The 21,603-nt window shown below is 38.7% G+C and overlaps 1 protein-coding gene across 1 annotated transcript; it reads left to right on the top strand.

Moving 5' to 3' along the window:
* Positions 1-2,096: 2,096 nt before the first annotated feature.
* On the top strand, positions 2,097-20,383 carry LOC140242258 (uncharacterized). Its single transcript, XM_072322003.1, has 5 exons — positions 2,097-2,329; positions 13,778-13,868; positions 15,122-15,191; positions 17,868-17,985; positions 18,590-20,383. Exons 1-5 carry the CDS (start codon positions 2,258-2,260, stop codon positions 18,698-18,700), a joined length of 462 nt encoding a protein of 153 aa, XP_072178104.1. The 5' UTR covers positions 2,097-2,257; the 3' UTR covers positions 18,701-20,383.
* The last annotated feature ends 1,220 nt before the right edge of the window (positions 20,384-21,603 follow it).

Here is a 21,603-nt window from a genome sequence, read left to right as displayed (position 1 = left end):
TAAGAGGGCACTATTCGAAAGTACGAATAGCTGCGAAAAGTATAGCAAAGTGGGAATCGAGCTTGTTCGATTTTCTTGCAGCGTATACCGTCTCTCGTTTATGAAATAATGACACTTTTGGTCTGGATTTGCCCTTTAGCAAAAATAAGTATGTAGACTGACATTCTGATGCAGTTTAGAAATTGTTAATAAGATTTGCTGGGATGTGGGAGGAAGAAATCCTCACTGCATGGGATGGTGAGTTGACGGTGCGAATAGCGAATAGCGAATAGCGAATACCGAATACCGAATACTTCTATGTGAACGCAGCCTAAAGCGCTACTCTGCTCGGGCATCAAGGCGACGTGCAATGACATAAATAAAATGTTTCTATTTTGGGAAATTGCATGCTGCGTGTATATAGGGTGGAAATGAGTTGCTGGCTTGGCGGAGGTCTGTGCTGTCCGAGTGTTTTCTATAGTTTCTAATTTGTATGGATCATGCAAAGCCGAATCCTATGCCCACCCTAGGCCACCCCACCCCAGTTCTGCCGGCCCTGATGGATATGATGAATCTAATGCAGAATGAACTGATTAAAACCTCATTACTCTTGAATCTGATACATATAATGAATTATGCATTTTATTTTCAAATATTGAATTCCAAATTATCGAGTTGTCAATTTGCCTTTGTAGCTGTACTGTACTCTCTGCATTTCTCATATTATAGGGAACTTTAATCCTCTGGTCCTATCCTTGCTATGTTCTGCTTGCAATTGAAGCTTTAAATGTGCCTCTATAGGCCTTGATGTATGTCAACCTCGCCTATATAAAGTCAAATCTGTTTGGACTAATATTAATAAAAAGAAATAGCTTCGACTTTAAGAAATTTGACTTATAAAGGAACTAAAATCAATAGAATATCGAGAAGAGGGCTTGAAAAGACCTTCGCCTTCTACGAGGTCGACTTTTGACTGTATACCAAACCTGTATGTTAAAGGGTGTGTACAGTTCTGGTCAGGGTGAGGATTTAGCTTTTAACGTTTTGTGAGATATTTAGAAACCACTCTATGAGATGTCAAAGAGCATGCAATTCTAAGGGATATCAAAAGTTTATTTGATGAAAATCGGTTTTGAAATGGCTGAGTTATCAAAAAACAAGGTGAAACAAAGAGATCCTAATAAAAGGCGTGGTCTGTCGTGTTTTATTATCACTTTTTTTGATATCACAGCCATTTGAAAATCAATTTTCATCAAATACACATTAAATCCTTCTTAAAATTACATGCTCTTTCATATTTCATAAGAGGTTTCTCATTATCTCACTTTTTAGGAATGTTTAAAACATGAATCCCCTCCTCAACCAGTACTGTACAGTCCCTTTGAATTTAAACGCTATCAAAGCTCATCTGACATTTTAATTATGTTTTAGAATTCTGTATTGGTCTATGGTGAAGGTCCTATGTCAGTTTGTGATAACAAGGCTGCATATGTAGCCCTTTGAAGGTTATCGAAGAAAAAGAAGATAAAAACTGAAGAAGCAGCTAGAAGAAGAAAAAAAAAAGAATTGAGAGAAGAATTCAAGGAGAAGAAAATGATGATGAAGAGAGAAGAATGAGATCAAAAAAAAAAAGAAGAAAAAGAAGAAGAAGAAGAAGCGGAGGAGAAGAAGAAAAAGCTGTGAACAACTAAAAATGAGAACTACTGAGCATGGGGTATTGGGATGACCAGGGAGGTGGAAAGAGACCTCGGCGCTCCTCGCCCCTGCCCCGCCCCCAACATTGGCCAACCCAGAGCATGCATGCGAAATTCTGACCCTCTCCGTCCTTGCTCACCACCACTACACAACGCACTGGATTCTTCCCACCTCCCTGCTCGCACAGATCAGAAGCGTTGCTCCTGTTAGAGCCTACGTGTCTTTTTTTTTTTCGTACTTCACAAACTTGTGTGATAATTGAAATAGGGAGAAGAACAATCATGACAAAGTTCGTGTTGAAATTTCCAAACCGTTTGTCAAAGTCCTCTAATTTGCACCCGATACGTACAATGTGGACTAACGAATGTACCGTGTGCAAAAACAGAGCTGCCATTTCGTCGCGATCGCGTCGGGCGCCCGGCATGTATGCTGGGTGGTTATCACAACTCGTCAATCGTGAATCGACCGCTTGGAATTTGGAAGAATCACTTAGCTTAGGCAAGGAAGACCTTCGTCGAAATCACGGTACCGCAATCTTCAGCCCTGTAACTTTTTAGAACACCTTTTCTTTTCATAGTGCATCATGGCTGTTTCGGCTGTTTGCGTTCTTTCCGGGTCAGATGGAGTCAAAGGAACCATCAACTTTACCCAAGACGTAAGTGTACAATGTAGATTTCCATACCCCCGTACTTAGGCATGCGGCATGTGATGTGGGCAGGCAACGGGCGGCGCGCTGAAGCGCTATGTTATGTTCAAGCGAGCAAGGCCCTCGGTGCTCGGATCCGTAGACCGTAGTTTTCCTTTTGATGTTTCCGACAAATAATGTGTGTTTGATAAGTATGGGTTTGTTAACGTTGATATAGTCTAGTGTATAAAGTCCGCACTTTGAGATTAGGGGTAGAACTTTGGGTAAACTTGGGAACTTTGTAGGTTGTTTACTGTAAGATTTGGAGTGAACCAGTCAGCTCCGCCGTGACGGTGAGAACATGACATGGCGTGTGTGTTAAAAAATAATCTGCAAATTCACTTGCCAGCTTGCAAAGGCCAGCTAGGCTTTTAAAAGTGTGAAACTCATTGTTGGGGAGTTGATGAATTGGTGTATGCCTGTCAAAGTATGAATCTCTTGGCACTTGCCCCATTTACATCTATTTTTAGATAAGTGGGATAAACTAACCCGTTCTGCCGCGCCCATCGCTGCACCACATGGCCATGGGTTCACAATAGCGCGCGTGGTTTCACAACGCTGAAGCCCCGAAGGCACACGTGCAGTTATGTAACTATAGTCTATACGCAGCCCGGGCCAGTCGCTGTGAAAACGCGTTTTTACAACTACCGACTGGGCTGTGTATAGATAGCAGTTATGTAACTAACAATAACATAATTTGCTTCTTCTAATACTAGTACTTCTTACTAACTGTTAGATTAGTCAGAGTTTCGGGATTATACTAAATACAGCACAGCTACAGTTCAATAACGGGGTACTAAGAATGTAATTAGACTGATTTGATATCTCGTGACTTTTGTTCAACAGTGATTAATTAACATGATTAACCGTTTGGCTATTTATCCTGTTCTTTCTGTTCAACAAACATAGCTGTTATTATATCCCTCACAAATCATTTCTCGTCCTCTGATTGGCCGAGGGTATTCAAAGTGACTAAAACCATATTTTGAGCTTGTCCAACTATTTCTGTAGGGAAATAGTACTAGTAGAAAAAAACTTTATCATGCTGCCATGGCACATATTTACCCAGGTAGTGCATGAGACACCACATCACAGTATGGTTTTCCACCAACGCGCGGTGTCTACACTTCATGAGAAGACAGTAAAGGGTATCACGCAGTCCATGCATACACTTTCACATGTAATTTGTGTGTGGAAAAAGAAAAAAACTTTATACTATAGACTGCTCAACAGCCTGCCTACTTTTATATTTTGCTGTTTCTCATAAAATTCATTGGGAGGGATATAAAACAGATATAGTCTACCAGGCCATTGTTCGAAGTTCTGGTTAAACTGTGTGCCTTCGGTGACTTCAATAGTGTCTATTTTAGCGGCGTGATTCCATGAAATTTCATGTATTGGAGCCGACTGCTTTTTTTCACGGCATGAAATTTTTATAAATTGCCATTAGCATTCAATGCATGTATTCTACAGTAGACAAGAATTTTCGCTTGAATTTTAGTTTGGGGAATCTTGGCTTGCAAAATTAGAATGACGCAAACATTTCTGGTTTTACACTGTTAGGCTGCGTTCACATAGAAGTATTCGCTATTCGGGCACCGAGTACACCATCACCCGCACCGTCAACTCACCATCCCATGCAGTGAGGATTTCTTCCTCCTACGTGTACATCCCAGCAAATCTTATTAACAATTTATAAACTGCATCAGAATGTCAGTCTACATGCTTATTTTTGCTGAAGGCAAATCCAGACCAAAATTGTCATTATTTCATAAACGAGAGACAGTATACGCTGCAAGAAAATCGAACAAGCTCAATTCCCACTTTGCTATACTATTCGTAGCTATTCAGTACTTTCAAATAGTGCCCTCTTATGTGAACCGGTGTGAGGAAATCCTATCGTTCGATTCAAGCTATTCGCGTGCCCTCGAAAACGAGCCCCGAATACCCGAATTGTATACTTCTATATGAACGCAGCCTTATAGTATAGTTAATTTTAGATCTAAACGATTAATGTACAATGTACAACATCTGAACATGGGCAGGCAGCTTCACTTTTAACTCTGAAATGGTGATGCGACTGCTTTGAAAGTGTGCATTAGTTATTTATAGAATGTGTTGATAGACCATGATCAATTTCAGCTTAATCTGATAATCCCTTTATTGATGTTGCTCTGAAGTTTTCTTTTTTTTTTTTTTGTTGTCCCATTCATTGCGCAGAGCACAGCTCGGTAAAGATTAAGCACTTCAACAGACCCTATACTTCAGAGCCTCTTTTCGTTAAGTACAAACTTTTCCAGAATGTGTGCTTTCTTTCCAATATTTACATAGGATAGAAGAGTCCATTTGAATTGAGTTTGATATCATTTTAAAGAGTCTCCACTTTCAGAATCTGTTCTTAACCTAATAGTAAAAATCCCTGTCTGGTGACTTTTTGTTGGTTTTGAGTTGCAGGATCACATACCATATGTGAAACACTTTCTCTTCAGACCTCTGGTAATAAAGTATAAAGTTGTTAGGGACCTGCATCTGAACCTGGTGACGTGATTTCAACTAAAGTGCTGAGAGCTTTAATTAAGACTAGATAGGATAGTCTTGGTTTTAATGGAGTGATACACGCCATTAAAACCAAAACAAAACAACAACAACAAGCCAGCCAGGACCATTTTATACAGAGTCTACAAGTGAAATATCTTCAATGAAATGTGCAGAGTCATGGTGGCGCAAGGAGACTGTACACAAGGTGTTCTGAAGGTCAAAGTGCATTCATTGTGCAGGTAGCTTTGTTTTGTTAGGCATGATAAGGCAGAGGTGCCACGGGTGGGTCTATTTTTTGTTGGGGGGGGGGGGATTGGGAGGGATGTGTTGGGATGAGGGTAAGTATAAGTGGTTTAAAGATTTGGTTCAAATTTTGCTGGTGGGCAATTCTGTGGTAAATAGTGTACTTATAAGCAAATACATGTACATACTTTTACTCCCAAATCACCATTTATTCATTTCTTGTGTCGAAATCATGTGTAAACATGTTCATCCTTCCCAGCTTTATGATAAAGGAAAGAATGAATACAATTCAACAAATATTAAAGTTGCCATGGATGGATACAATCTGTAGTTGCCTTAGATTGTACAAATAAAAAAAGAGGATGTTACAAAACGATGTCTTCTAACAAAAAGTGTGCAAAAATGTAATACTGCAAACAAAAGTGTTGCATTAATTTCAGTTATGCCACATGCCATACATGGCATCATGACAAATGTTCCTGCAAATATTAGTAGTTCAACCGGTAATTTTTGAGCTAGACCCCAAAAAGCGTGGTTAGTATTAAATGATACGGTTAGGAATGTTATATTTGTCCGGAGTAATTCTGCAGGTCATATCACCCCTCTGTAATTGAAATATCACATAACCACTCAGTCAGACTGCACTCTCATTTACCATACTAGTATGCATGCGGAATGGTGGCATGAATACATAATGAGCTACAACACCTCGCCATCTAGCAGCTCATTATCGCAATACACCACGTAAAAGCGCTTATCATATGAAAGTGGAAGAATTGTTCCTTCTCATAACAAAATCAGTTCTCATTTACACAAACTATATATGGATGAAATGCAGTGTAACCATGACACAAAATCTGTTGTGACAAAATGAAATACAGTCATGTGTTCAGGGCAACGAAATACTATTATGATCTTTTTGCAGCTACATGCAGTATTAAAAGTAAAGACTGATAATACCCCACGCCCATTTTTAATTTTCCTTTAGACTGTAAAAGTCAAGAGCTTGATCAATTTTTTTACACTTACTGTAACAGCTTAAAAAAATTTATATATCGCAGGTTCTTGCGATATATACATATATATATATATATATTGACAACTGCTGCACAGTTGTCAATCCTTTCAAAATATGCAGAGATATTTTTATGGGTTTTAGAATTCGCACAAATCAGCGCCAAATACAGTATTCATCGCATAATCGGGACAGGTTGGGAGTAGCAAACACGGCCCCTTTAAGCGGGGTGCCCGATTTCGCGATGAGCACTCACCATACACTAACGGCATAAGACATGTACATTATGTAGTGCACACTCACACACACACACACACATGCATACTGACGTACTGTACGTGTACATGAATACACAACCACGCTACCCCTCGGCGCGACCCTCTAGCTGTCCCTGCATTCTCGCAATGATGTAGAGTAATCGCAACCAGGTTCTTCTTCTGTCGCCTCTCTTCGAACACAAAATATGTGGATTAAAAGCTAGCACTTTCTTAAACATTCGTAGAATTCTTGGACACGTAGGGCGTTCTGTATAAATACATATCCACAACCATGGGAAATGATTACCCAGAACTGATGTGGGAACGTCAATGAAAAGTCCTTCAATCATTCAATCATCACGGCTTGATTGTTTACTTGCCGCGATCACTGCACTGTACATGTGTTGTAGCGATCTGGCTCGCCATATATACACATGTACAGAAAAGCGAAGGCGGGCAGCGAGCTGAAATGTACGTGTACTGGATGGACGGAGGTCAAAACACACCAGTCCGAAGCTTGCTTTGTAAGTTTGATGTAAACGACAACTGATAGGGAATCTTTGAAATATTGTTGTGGTATTTTGGTAGATTTTTTTGTGTAAAATATCAACAAAATCAAAGATCGCTTGAAGAAAAACTGTCCCGTTTATCAGAGGTCCCCGCCCGATTATCCAGTGAAAATAACGTGCATTGGAAATGTTTCTGGGAAGCGTATGTCATTTAAGCGAGGTTCCCGATTATCAGATGCCCGATTATGCGATGAATACTGTACACAAAAATTACATTTATGCCTCTACAGTATGTAAAACTGGATATTTTCACATGTATAATAGTATTTTCATTTTGCAAATTTCACGAAAGCCAAGATTTGCAAAGTTAAATTGCACACAAAAGTTCTTGTCTGCAGTATGCATGCATTTGAATGCCATTGGAAATTTGCGACAGTTCATGCTGCAAAAAAGACTGTCAGCTCCCCACCCCCCTCACACACACACACACACACACACACACACACACACACACACACACACACACAGGCACTTCAACAAAGTGCATGCATGAATTTATCAAGTGCTTGATATGCTGTAATTGCACAACCTCATGGGTGTACCTAGGAAAGAAAGAGATGCCAACATACCAGCTGGTAGTATTCAACACCTTTGCGGGTGCTTGTACCAGCACAAATTCACCAAGCTCTTTCCTGAACATGCTCTTTTAACAGTGGATTTTCAAAGTTAGGTCTGTCAATTATTATAAGCCACGTGCTTATGTACTGCCCCTTTGTTTAACCAAGGAGGTTTTATATGGAGTTCCAACTGGCTGCAATTATTCAAACAGTTGTCAGATTTCTATTGATGTACAAAAGAATTCCACAGGTGCACTTGTGCCTTTGATGATCGATGTTCCAAGCCGCCGTCTTTCTGAGCAATCTGAAGATTCATTTTGAACGTTATCATAATGTTGGTCATATTTTGCTTATTTATTTATCAAATGAAATTAAATTTCACTTAATGATAGAGCATGCAAAAAAAAAAAAGTCAATCCCGTCCAGAAATTTGTGCAAAAGTGTAAATCAGAGCTGTATCATGTGAAAATGTTTACATCTGTACCATCCTGGAAAGCTGGTTTTATCACTTTTCTGCTTAAAGATAATATAAAGTTTTGGTATTACCTCAAAAGTTTCCCTGAATTTCCTTGTCTTAGTTTGTGTTTCAGAAGTGTGCCTTTCATATAACTAACACTGTGAGACTTACTCACCCCAAAGTGCTCTCATGTCTTAGTAATCATGCAATAATGGTTTCGTACCAGAAGGCGGCGAGGTAGTACACGTATTGTACGAAACCATTATTGCATGATAACTGCGACCAGCAGCGTGCAGCCCCATACGCATACTGAGTAGCTACAGCAGCTGTAACTGCGACCAGCAGCCCCATACGCATAGCTAAATGGGGCTTCACATTGTAGCTTACAGGATCATGACAGATGTAGTATCGCGGGTAAATATCAACTTAAAATCCAAAAATTTCTTCAATTTGAAGACTTACCAATTAAGTTGAAGTATTGAAAACAGGCTTCGGGCAACGTTTGGTTTTGCCAATAGTCCCTTTCTGTTCGAATTGATGACTGAATGTGACTCGGTCAAGAGGACCTTGGGAGAGCTACACCGAATTGACGGCCAGCGCATGTGCACACAAACATCTTATCCGTTCATGGATTTGAAATTTGTTCGCATGTGATGTGTGCGTATGCGCTGGCCGTAGTAATCAGTGTATGTACCGTAGCTCTCCCAAGGTCCTCTCGACCGAGTCACATTCAGTCATCAATTCGAACAGAAAGGGACTATTGGCAGAACCAAACGTTGCCCGAAGCCCGTTTTCAAGACTTCAACTTAATTGGTAAGTCTTCAAATTGAAGAATTTTTTGGATTTTAAGTTGATATTAACCCGTGATACTAAATTTGTCATGATCCTGAATGCTACAATGCGAAGCCCCATTACGCTATGCGTATGGGGCTGCTGGTCGCAGTTAATTGCGTGATTACTAAGAAATGAGAGCACTTTGGGGCGAGTAAGTCTCACAGTGTTAGTTATATGAAAGGTACTTTAACCTGAAACACGGAAATTCAGGGAAACTTTTGAGGTACCAAAACTTTTTATTATCTTTAATTTCCATAAATGAAACTAATATGGAATAATCTTCAAGTATAATTCTTTATTGATAGATATATCAGATTAGTGCCTGGGTATGCCCAGTCGAGTAATTTTCATCTTTATTTCAGCATTTTTTGCTCAATTTCTATTCGCGCATCCTCATGTCTGTACCACCTACCTTTTGTAAGAAGGGATAGCGAAAAGTAATTACCATCACAAAGACATATCTTCCTCTGAAAGTGGCTGGTGATTATGCAATGAGACCAGAGTCAATTGTCTTTAGTTCGTATCTGCGCGGCAAATCCTGTTTGGCACATGCTTCAAATATTTTTGAGCGGCGGCTTCGAACTTCTAGCAAAGGGAATAAGACGGTTGTGACTCCATTCTCTAGAACCTCCTTGGTTTCACCCTGTGCGTTTGGTATCCCCATCTACAATGTATACAGTGTGTACAGAGTAGTTTCCATGCCAGGTGATACTAGAATTAACATCAATAATTTATGTGCTTATACAATGTATTTTAAAGTGTGACCTTGCATCACAAAACCAACTGAAAGTTGGCAGACATGGATTTTCAGAGGCAAATTCTTGAAAGAGCGGACTGTAAGCTTTAATGTATCATTGAAATAGACTCTCCTAAACCTATAACGTATCTAAATACTAGTACTGGTAAAGAAAACACACACACTCTTGAAAAGTGTATGGTAGCCCTACCCCACATATCGACCACCCTTATTGAAACCGACCGCGTATAATTCACGCACTGAACACTTAGTACGCACTTCTCTGCGCGCAAAGTACATAAAAATTGATTGGCTTTGAATGCAGATGAGGATGGTGTGGGAAAACGCGATAATTCACTGTTCATTAATGGTTTTAATCAAGGACAAAATTTTGAATGAATATTTTCACCGAATCGTAATGACAGCACAATGTAATGTCTATGGAAGTTTCTAAAAGGCTTCTAAAAAGCTTCGTACAACACGGTGTTCAATTCAACTCGGTTTGCGTGCATTGTCAATGCAAAATCAGCAGTCGATCCTACACTGTAATAACGCGATTTACCGCAGGGAGCTGAAACGAGGCCACGCAGATTCGTCGGCGATATTTTTGCACTGAAACTTCGAATCGAAAAGGGAACAACGGCATTTGATAGAGCTGGATTTTCTCAATCACGTAGGTCACGTTTTTTACGTGAATTTCAGTGTTAAATATTCTTATCAAGGAAATAAACATTAGGCGGTCCATTAGTAGTAGGTCCAACCATACTCTGAAAAGAGGCTCTGCAGTACAGGGGTTATTCAAGCTTTTTAATAATCTCACCAAGCTGTGTAGCTGTGCAATGAATTGGGGGGGGGGGGGGGACAGCACATAAAACACCTTAGCAACATCAATGAAGGAATTATCAGATTAGACATAAGAGAGCAAACTCTCTATACACATTCTGTCCATTAGTAATCCCAACTTTCAAAGCAGTATCATCATCCTTTCAAAAAATATAAATCAGAGTCAATGTGAAAAGTGTGTACAGGAATTTTAAGAAATGAAAAAGGGGCCTCATAATACCCGGTATCTAAATCATACTATTCTACAAAATAAGTGTTTTAGAAAAACTGCTAAATTTTCCATTCGATGTATGATCCAAAACTTGTGTAGAAGAAGAATTGCTCTTTTAGAAAATGTAAAAAAACTTAAGATTGACTAAGTTGACCCTTTCACCTAGTCTGAGTCCTCATGAATGTAAAATCATGGTGTGCAACTTTACTTCATTTTGTGATGCACAGTCACAAATGGACCTTTCAAATTAATGAAATGCATGTGTTAAATGATGCAATATTTGGTACCCTGGGGTACCAAATGAAAATTCGCCATTTTGTTGAATTAATTTTTTTTTTTTTCAGCGCTGTACCCTGGCTTACCAAAAAATGTGTCAAACTGTTTGTTAGTATTATTTTAGTATTATTATGCACAAAAATGTTTACTTATTTGTGATTATGCAACAATTAATGCATGCAACTGATGATTATTTTCTGCTCTGAACCTTTTTCTTTCGCATTTCATCTCTTATTATCGACCATTCGCGCACGCGTAGAAGATTATAAAGATGGCAGCCCCTATGATCAAATTTTGAAGAAATACAGTTGATTTTGGGGTGAATTTTCTGGGCTTTCGGTGATTATTTTTTTTTCCTGAAAATAAAAGTTGCGGTAGATGATGTTTACAAAACGGTGTGGTGCTAGAAATTACTTCGAAAAACACCTATGGTGCTAGTTCATTGCGACGACTTTGCCGTATCCGAATTCGGAATCGGCGTATCTGAATTCGGATACGCATTACAAATAATGGGCATGAGATGGCGCTATACAACGCGGTACCCCGGGTTACAACGGTACCCCGGTGTACAGCGTGGCGAATCAAATGTTTTATCACTGCACTTTGATTTGTAATTCATCAACTCTTTGTTTGTGTTCCCTCAACTAGAATATTTCAACAGTATGCCATTGAAATCAGTAGTTAAATGAAGATCAGAATACCGGTAGTCAAATACTGAAGATTGCAATTTACATACAGTACAATGTAGTGTACATTTTATATTGTGTCAATTTGTATGTGAAGACAAATATAATACACACATTCATACCTTGACAAATATAATACACACAAATATAATACACACATTGACAAATATAATACACTCATAGACAAACATAATACACACATAGACAAATAATACACACATAATAATATAATACACACATAGACAAATATAATACACACATTCATACCTTGTGGCATGCTGTTGAATTTGAATGGATAGGTACTTGTGTATCACATGTGAAACACAGCTAGTCTTTATCGGTTGTTTTATATTTTATCCCTTGACTATTAAAATTTCTCTCTGTCTTGCTCAACATAACTTTTCTTGCTCTGAAACACACTCGCACACTGATGCACACACATACTCTGTACATTGTACTGACATACACAGAGAAACTTTCTCTGTCTTCCTTGTCTCCAGCATTTGGCCAATCCATTTCTCATAGCTGTCCCTGCCAGCAGTAGTAATTTGCCACCAGTCAGCAATTAGGGTTCAAAAGCGCATAATTTTCTGATGCTGGAGATGGGCCGAACATTTGTCATCAGACTGAGTGTTTCTTTGCCCATCCCAGACGACCAGTGTAGCTTTACAAGAGGTACACTGGCTTACACTGTGGGTGTGTTTATCACATCACTTCTGGCGCAGACTTGTAGGGATGGTATAGTAGTGGTTGCGGTGAGAATTCAGCTTTTAACTTTTTGCAAGATACTTAGAAACCACTTTACACTGTATGAAATGCTATTTAAAAAGAAGCATACTGTACTTTTTTAATGGAAGTAAATTTTTATTTGATGAAAATTTGTTTTGAAATGGCTTAGATATCCAAATCCAAAGTAAAACAATGCAATCCTGATAGAAGGTGGATCCCTGTGTTTTGGATATCTCAGCCATTTCAGAACCAATTTTCATCAAATAAACTTTGAACTCCTCTTTTAATACCGTAATATATTCTTTCATGATTAAAAAAGAGGTTTCTCATTATCAATAAAATCATCATCAAAAAAATGTTGGAAACCTCAAGCACCATCTCATCTGAAACTGTACCATCTCTTTAAGGTTTCCAAACAACTTTCACCGAGTTTTGGGCAGTTGACAGGGTGCTACATTACTTGCCCGAACACAAATTTTTACTTGCCTGAAAAGAAAGTCCAAAAATGTCAGAAAATGAAAAAAAGAAATCACTTGTAAGTCAAGGGGTTGATTTAAAACACAATCATTTGAATAAACATCACACATTAATTCACATGCTTAAACACATTGGAGTAACAAACTTGGTATGATTGAGTGTTGGTATGCACTGCATTGGGGTTTCTGCATGCAGTTGGAAAGTGGCTGAAATGAAATCAAACTGCATTGCATCACTAAACAATCATCTTTAAGCTTCTGTGTGGTTGACTTTGTGGGTTTGAAGGGGGAAAAGCGAAAAAAGGGCTTCAAAACTTTTTGCTTGCCCTATTCGGGCAAGCTTATTCCAAAAAAAAAAAATTTGATGTGATTTTCACTTGCCCTTGGCAATCAGGCAAGTGCTTGTGTAGCACCTTGGTTGATGAATGCAAAGTGTTATGATTGTGGTTGGGTTAGAAACACATTTCTGAAACGCAGAAAAAAAAAAGTGATTGTACGTGTAATTGCTTTTGAGCCAGATACACATTTCTGTAGAGTTGATAAACGCAAAGTTAGTTTGAAACGTGTTTATACATTGTAGCCCTGACCTGCCCACGCCAACCACTGGCAAACTACACATCTCAGCTACTCAGGTCAAATCAGGCAATGAAGCTGCACAGTGACGAGGTCTCCCCTGAGACTCACAACAGAGTTGATTAGCAACAACTCCAGAAATGCGATCAGTTCTACAGGTCTTTTTTCTAAAAATGATGTTTCTGTTTTTTTTTTTTTTTTTTTTTTTTTTTTTTCAATTTTCTTTTTGATTTTGCACAAATTAGGTGAATGAGACAAGTTTCCCTAATCCTTCCCCATGGAATGAGATGTGCAGTGAAAGTCACAGGTGACAACTTAAGTAATAACCAAATTAATATTTTTTTTTCCCCCATAGGGGAATTCCCCCAGGACCAAAACCTATTAAGTCATGGTTATTTCTCATGATTTTGAATTTTAGGGAGATCAGGTGATTGTACAGGGGGAAATAACTGGACTGGCTGCTGGAGAACATGGCTTCCACATCCACGAGTTTGGAGACAACACCAATGGTGAGTACTATCCCAAATTTTTCACCTTTTAAGATACAGTGTAGATTTATAATTTTTCCATGCAATGCAACATGTTGATCTGTGTAATGAAAGGGGAAGGGGATAAATGTACCAACCCTTTTGCTGATGTGCACAAGGCTAGCCCCAAGAAAGTTAATAGAGGATACATGTAGTGTGATTAAACATTTATTGTTTCTCATGTTCATTACATTTTATCCCCCCCCCCCCCCCGCCCCCCGCACACACACAAAGTGTGTATAAGTGAAGGAGGTACACAAGTATGTTAGGAATCACATGGATGTCCGATGGTCGGCCAGTCCATGGCAAAACTTAGTTGATCAAACTACTCCCTCAGTTTTTAGCTCACCTGAGCCAAAGGCTCAAGTGAGCTATTGCGATCGTTCTTCGCCTGGCGTCCGTCGTCCATCGTGCGTAAACTTTTGACATTTTCATCTTCTGCTTGAAAAACCTCATGATGGACTTTCATCAAACTTGGCAGGTAGCATCCCTAGGGGGTGAGGATCTCAATTTATACTAAAATGGGCACCATGCCCCACCCAGGGGGCCCCAATCCCCCAAAGTTAAGGAATCTTAAAAAATTTTGGCCCTTATTGTACATTTTCATCTTCTCCTTGAGAATGCCTGGTCAAATTTTGGTAGAGCTGTGAATAATTTAGATTGGTGACTGTGTGAAAGGTGAACTTGCGATACTCGGGTGAGTGCAAGACCCCCAGGTCTCTTGTTGAGCAAGTGGTTTAAAATGTGGCACAATAGCCACAAAATTGACCTCGATTATAGGGACAGGTATGATGTGCAAGACATCTTTTCATTAGTTTTGAGCAGTGTGTTGCCATGGCAACAGCAAATTTTCATAAGTCATTCCAAAATGTGGAGCAAACTGCTCCATTAGTTATGAAGCGATCAAGCTGACATCCGGCACATGTGGTCAATGTAATGTGTCGTAATACAAGACCCTTTTTTTTTCTTTTTTGCAAGTGCCGAGAAGTGTGTTGCCATGGCATCAGCTTTTTATTTTTATGCAAGTCAGACAGAATTTTGTGGATTGAACAGGGTTTTCATTTTTAAGCATGTAAGTTGGAGATATGGACACTAGATCGCAATTGTATGTAATTGTGGGAGAGACAATAACAGGACTTTTGCACACAGTGTAAATCCATTCAAATTTATGGAATATGCCATGTATCACAGTGCCTGCATCGATTGCATTTCATTTTACTCTCCTCATAACACAGGATGCGTATCTGCTGGATCTCACTTCAACCCTGAGAAGAAAGAACATGGAGGCCCTTCAGATGAAAACAGGTATCCCAAACAGTCAAACTTGCTTTAGTGGCCACCTGTCATTTGCAGCCAATAAAGAAATCCTTCTGAGAAAAAAGTCAAAGACCTTTGCTTTGTAGCCACCAATTTTGTATCTGGAAGTAGAATTTCATTTGAGTGTAAAATGGTGGCCACATACACATACGGCTCAGCAGAGCTGATAATTCAGCATGCTTTTTTGCATGTACTCCACATCTGTGCAGGTAGTGCATGGCGAACGATTCAGTGAGTGCCACTGCTGTATTTACCCTTCATTCAGGCATAGTACAACGTAATGCACGTAGTGCCGTGTGGGCATGAGTGTGCAATGGCATTGTACAATGTACAAAATGTTGTTAGTAGTACAACTTGTTCATATTATGCATGCTATACTTTAAGATAAACGATGATACATGTATGTACGTGTCATCCACACAAAATGTCACAGATCTGTCTATATTGGCCACCTGTCTGTAACGGCCACTGTTTTTGTCTCCTATGGGTGGCTGCTATAGGCAGATTTGACCTGTAAACATACTTCTTCAGATAATTTCCCCATGACTTCTATCAGTAGGTTTGGTCCTCCCTCTGAACTATGACCTCAATACTGCCATCAATATGACACACAAATACTGTATTAAAAGTGAATATTTTTGCACAAGCAATTTTTTACACTTGGCCAGATAAGATGAATCGGGCAAGATTTTAAATCATGATAGTGAAAAATTGAGCAAAGAAAATTGGGTTTGAATCAAGGAATCAGGACTTTCTTTACTGGAACATTATGGCAAGCAAAAATATTTGTGTTTGTGTTTTTTTTTTTGGTGTTTTTTTTTTTTCATGGCAGCTTCTGGTCGCGTGAAATGTGCCAACATTTCCACACCATCCATTTTTACATGTGTACAAGATTGACGGTGGTGATGATGGAATTGAGGTCATAATACTCTGTAGTTAGGATTATTTTCTTTGTGAGAACAGTCATCTGTACATACGTGTATGTAGAACGTAGCTCTAGAAAAGCTGGCCAGGTACATTTTTTCGTAACTGATACATAAAGTGTACATTGTACTTTACCTTCAGTAGTATGTACCATGGAGTGTTTTGGGGACAAAAGTCAAGGCCCACTGTGCTGTTAACCTGTTCCATATGGAATTCTGAAATGCCCGTAGACTTTAATAAGCAGGACACCAGGCTCCCGTACGAAACGGATTAACATTATACAGGGGACCAAGTTACAGTGATTTGTGTTAAACTTGATGTAGGACTTTTCGATGCATGCAGTGCAGTTCGTGATTAACAAAACAACAGCTGAAAAGATATGGTCATATTTTCATTTGCCCTCGAAGCATTGCGGTATAATGCCTCAATCTGGAAGGAGGAAAACCAGTGACAAATAGCCAAGATATGATTTGTTTGTAGATTTATGATGTCACAATAAAGCTGCCATTTTATTTTAATTTTTGCAGAAAAAAAACTCATCCTTGTTGTTGATGGTGATTGACTATCTATAAAACATGCTATTGCACCACTGTCAATTTAATTGACAAGCTATGAAATTTCACTTCTATTACTTTTTTTTTTTTTTTTAAGCAGGGCAGTCCTTTTATCATTTCAAAAGGAGATAAAGAAATGGAAAATGCTATGAAGAAGACTAATTGCACATTCATGCCCTTTTCTTGATTGCATGATGTTTTGTACAGTCAGCATGTAGGCCTATCTTCTTCTTCTGTGTGTGTGTGTGTGTGTTGGTTTCTTTTGTTTTGTTTTGTTGTTGTTGTCTAGTACCAAATTGGTCAGGTGTTCTCCACCATGCTTTTGTGCACCTGAGGCTGCTTATGATGAATAACTTCTTACCTACATTGATACAGTGCAATGAGAAGAATTAATGTTCTGAAGCAGACTCTTTCATATTAGTGACAGCTTGTGCAGCTTATGCTGATGAGTAGCAGGGTAAGCTGTACATTACATTCATAACCCACAGATCACTGTCCTGTTACTAGTTAGTTACTGTATACACTGAATATTTTGCGAATTTCGTGAGTGAGGTGCTTTTCGCGAAATTAAAGACACATGAAAATATTGACTCTGATCCTGATGTGAATGTGACGTATGCGTGTACACTTCTTTCAGTACAGGACTCCACGATCGCGAATATAACCACTCGCGAAATTGTCGGGAATTCCCGATTCGCAAAAATTTACACTCGCGAAATATATGGCGTACTATACAGTATTACATACGCCAAGGAAGAGGAGGTTATGTGATGATCGGGTGCTTGTTTGTCTGTTTGCAAAATAATTCAAAAAGTTGAGAACGGATTTGAATGAAACTTGCAGGAAAAGTCGAGAATGACACAAGGAACAGATGATTCAAATTAAGTAATGATCTGCGAATTTTTATGGATTTGTGAAGGATTTTTAAAATCTTTTTGGTAGATAGTGTCAATGAACTTGGGAGTTCAAGCTGTGCATTAAAGTGCTTGCTCTGCTCAGGCAAGGCGCCGCTTAGCTGGAAGTTGATGATGTAAACAAAAGGCTTGTACATTGGGAGATTCAGCGATTTAAGCATGCGTATATAATGGGTGGAAATAAATAAGCTGCTTGGCGGAGGTCTGTAGTCTATGAGTGCTTTTCGTTTATCATAGTAATATTTATTCCTCTCTTTTTTCATTATGTAAAGACATGTTGGCGATCTGGGCAACATCACAGCGGGTGCCGATGGCGTGGCTAAAGTGGAAATGACCGACAGACACCTCTCTTTGACCGGCACCAAGTCCATCATTGGTCGTTCAGTCGTGGTCAGTCTCATGAGATGTTCATTAATTCCTTACTGATCAGCCTTTATGTAGCAAGCAGATCTTTCATAATGTATGCCATGATTTAGTGATATACTGAGATGGAGCACCTGTTCAGACCTTGAAAATCCATGAATGAAATGGGCATCGTCATGGTAGGAGGAAAACAACAACAACAACAAAACATTAAAAAGGGAAGCACCCAAGATCTCACATCTTTCCAGTAATTTCCCCACCTTCACCATGCAGATAGCTGTAGATTAGATCTGTGAGAATGGTGCAATGGTTATATTCAGTGCTCTACCTCATCATTACAATTTATTACAATTTAACTGAATTTGTTTCTGAGTGTTCAACTCATATTTATCACGTTCTTGATATCCTCTCGTTTCATATTTTCATCATGGTTCTTTTTAATAAAGGTCACATATTTTCAATTTGTCATGATTCCTTACATTATGTAGTTATATCTTGTTAGCTTAACCTGATATTGGCAATGGGGTAAAACTTCACTCCAAAGAAAAATGAGTGTCAGTGGCATAGGTTTTGTTAATTTTACTGTTAAGCATTTCATGCCCCCCCCCCTTTTTTTTCGTGCATCAATTAGGTGCATGCCGATACCGATGATCTTGGCAGAGGGGGATTTCCAGACAGCAAGACAACTGGCCATGCCGGTGGTCGCCTGGCGTGTGGTGTCATCGGGATCAAGAAAGCCTGACTATCTGCGGGGCTGTAATCTCTACTGTTCTTGGAGTAAAGTGACTTGCAAGCTTTCATCATTGCATAGGAGTAATTGTATTATGTACATGTCTGATAACTAAAATCCCTTTTGCCAACTAGTCGAGTATCAAAGAGTTCTTGATGGTCAAGGACAAAAACAAAGCAGAAGAAGCAAACAGTGTTCACTTTGCTATAGCAAAATTTGATTTTAATAGCAATACAGTTCCAAGTTTGTATTAAATTCAGCTCGCATGTTGAATGCCTATTAAAACTGGAAGAGAAAGAGTAATCCTGAAAAGGAAGCACAAAATCTGGTCTGCAAAGAAGACTGGCCCTGCCAGAAGTTCCTTCTCATCAGTATAAACATAGGCAGCCCCATGTAGTTACATTGTATGTGTTTACTCGGGCCACAAAATGATGCAAGCATCCAAAAGTCAGTTGTTTTTTTTTTGTGCACATGATTCACTGCCTATTTAGCATCTTCTAGAAAGGCAAAACAAGATTGAAGGGTTTTAATACAGGTGTACCGGGTGTATATATTTATATTTTGTTTATGTGTTACTCAGATATTACAAAAGCAGGTTTTAATGTCTGCCGCTGAGAATTCAGTATGATTTTTTTATTTTTTATTTTTTTTTTTTTTGTGGTCAGGATGACCCAAACCTTGAAAAGCTGAGAGGAGACTCGCAACAGATTTCACAAAATCGTTCTTAGAAAAGCAGTAAATGTACTGTACATATAATGATGGTTGCAAAGAGATACCAACCAACCCTGATAAAAGTCAGACTTTTGTTGCATGTACTGTAGCTGTGCCCTGACTCCAAGAAAAGTGTTACAAATAACTGTGTACAAGATTGATTCTCTGATATTATGGAGCGTCAAAATCTGCTGTTAAAATAACTGTAGAACTTCTGTTTGTGTCGACGATCATGCTTTGCAAACATGTGAAAGATTGTCAAGTGTGAATACAAAGCGACTTTTACTTCTGATGCCAAGCTTCTACAGTTGGTGGGAAGGAAAATGCCTCTCCATGTCTTTGTAGGAATCTGTATGACATTAGGGTAAAGTAAAGGCATTTCAAACCAGTGATGCAGGTTTTTGTTGGGAACTGAACGTACTGTATTTAGTTTGATGTTACGAGTCCAGTGAGAAAACTGATCATTGATAAAACTAAAATAAAAATATATAATAGCATACTGTTCAAAGATTTTTTTTTCCTTTTGTGTATTAAATTGGTCATTACTCCTGAATCAGATTTTGTCAAGTCACACTGTAGAGTTACGTCAAACCCAAGCCGTTGCACACAGCCATGTCTGTGCGGCGATTCATCTCGCGTTTCTTCTCTTTTGTTTCCTCTTTAATGCAGGGGCATTTGCACACATAACTCAGTGCCATATCTTTAAATAACATGCAACACATCACTTTTCTAGATGTACAAGCATTCCAGAGCAATTACAAGCCCCATCCCTAGCAGAGTGTGAAAGTCAAGACGTATGCAGTTGTCAGATACTAAAGAAAAATATATTGTATATGATGTAATTATTTAGACATGTGTTGCATGATGAATGTCAAAGTTGACCAAGTCACAGCTAGCAATCTTGTATGTGAGACATGCATTTATCTAGTACTGCATCAAATGTTATATCGTTTGATTAAAAGGAGTGATGTATTTTTAATGCAAGATGGAATGTGTTGTGATTGTACTGTTTTTTTAATGCTGTTTATAAGTGAAGTCCTGCAATGAGATGGTTTACTGACAGCCAAGAATGAATGAATGCATTTGAGATACCAAGTGTTACATAATCTAAACAGTGTTTTTCATTTGATTTCTTTGTTCTGTTTAATTTTATCTTATTTTGCTTTAACATTATTAATTTTTTTATGCCTCCGCCACGAAGTGGTGCCGGAGGCATTATGTTTTCGGGTTGTCCGTCCGTCCGTCCTTCCATCCGTCTGTAATGAATTTTGTGGACAAGGTAACTATCAAAACCTGTTGAGGTATCCTAATGAAACTTGGCATGTATGTGTATTAGGGGGTGAAGTTGTGCCTATCAACTTTTGGGTGCACATGCTCAAGGTCAAAGGTCAAAAGGTCAAGGTCAAATACATAAAATTTCACTTTTTCCACCATATCTATTGAATGCCTGAAGATATTTTCTTGAAACTTAGTGTATACATGTATTACCCAATTAAGATTCTCTGGTGAAAGTTTGCGTCATGAGGTCAAAGGTCAAAAGGTCAGGGTCAAATACATGAAATTTCACTATTTTCGCCATATCTATTGAATGCCTGAAGATATTTTCTTGAAACTTAGTGTATACATGTATTACCCAATTAAGATTCTCTGGTGAAAGTTTGGGTCATGAGGTCAAAGGTCAAAGGTCAAAAGGTCAAGTAAAAATATCAAAACTTCTTTTTTTTCTCCGTGCCTTGGAAAATTGTTCAAGGTATCTTCATGGAACATAGTATATACATGTACTGACTGGAAGTGATTATCTAGAGAATGTAGGGTTCATGGGGTCAAAGGTCAGGGGTCAAAGGTCAAGTGCAACACTTCAAAATTTTACATTCCTCATATTTATGCAATGCCAGCAGGGTTATTAATTTTTTACACTTGGTGTATGCATGTGTAACCTAATAGAAATTCTCTGGAAAGTTTTTTTTTTTCTTCTTTTTTTGCCTCAAAGGTCAAAAGGTCAAAGATCAAGTGAAAGTGCTGAACTAACTTTTTCCTCCATATCTCGAAGTGGCTCAAGTTATCTTGAAACTTAGTACATATTATGCATGTTCTACCTGAAAGTGATTATCTTATGACTTTTAGGGTCAAGGGCCAGATGAAAATGGTAACAATTTACTATTCAATTCAGAAATTGCACTTTTTCTCACAACTGTACCTTGAAA

This window comes from Diadema setosum, chromosome 19, assembly GCF_964275005.1.
Source record: "Diadema setosum chromosome 19, eeDiaSeto1, whole genome shotgun sequence".
In the NCBI taxonomy this organism is placed as follows: Eukaryota; Metazoa; Echinodermata; class Echinoidea; order Diadematoida; family Diadematidae; genus Diadema; species Diadema setosum.
The sequence above is the reverse complement of the archived record's forward strand: the minus strand, read 5'-3'. Positions and strand labels throughout refer to the sequence as shown.

Coding starts and splice junctions, on each gene's coding strand:
- LOC140242258 (XM_072322003.1), top strand. CDS start 2,258: ATGGCTGTTTCGGCTGTTTGCGTTCTTTCCGGGTCAGATGGAGTCAAA. Junction 13,869..15,121: donor GTTTGGAGACAACACCAATG/GTGAGTACTATC, acceptor CTCATAACACAG/GATGCGTATCTGCTGGATCT. Junction 17,986..18,589: donor TCATTGGTCGTTCAGTCGTG/GTCAGTCTCATG, acceptor TGCATCAATTAG/GTGCATGCCGATACCGATGA.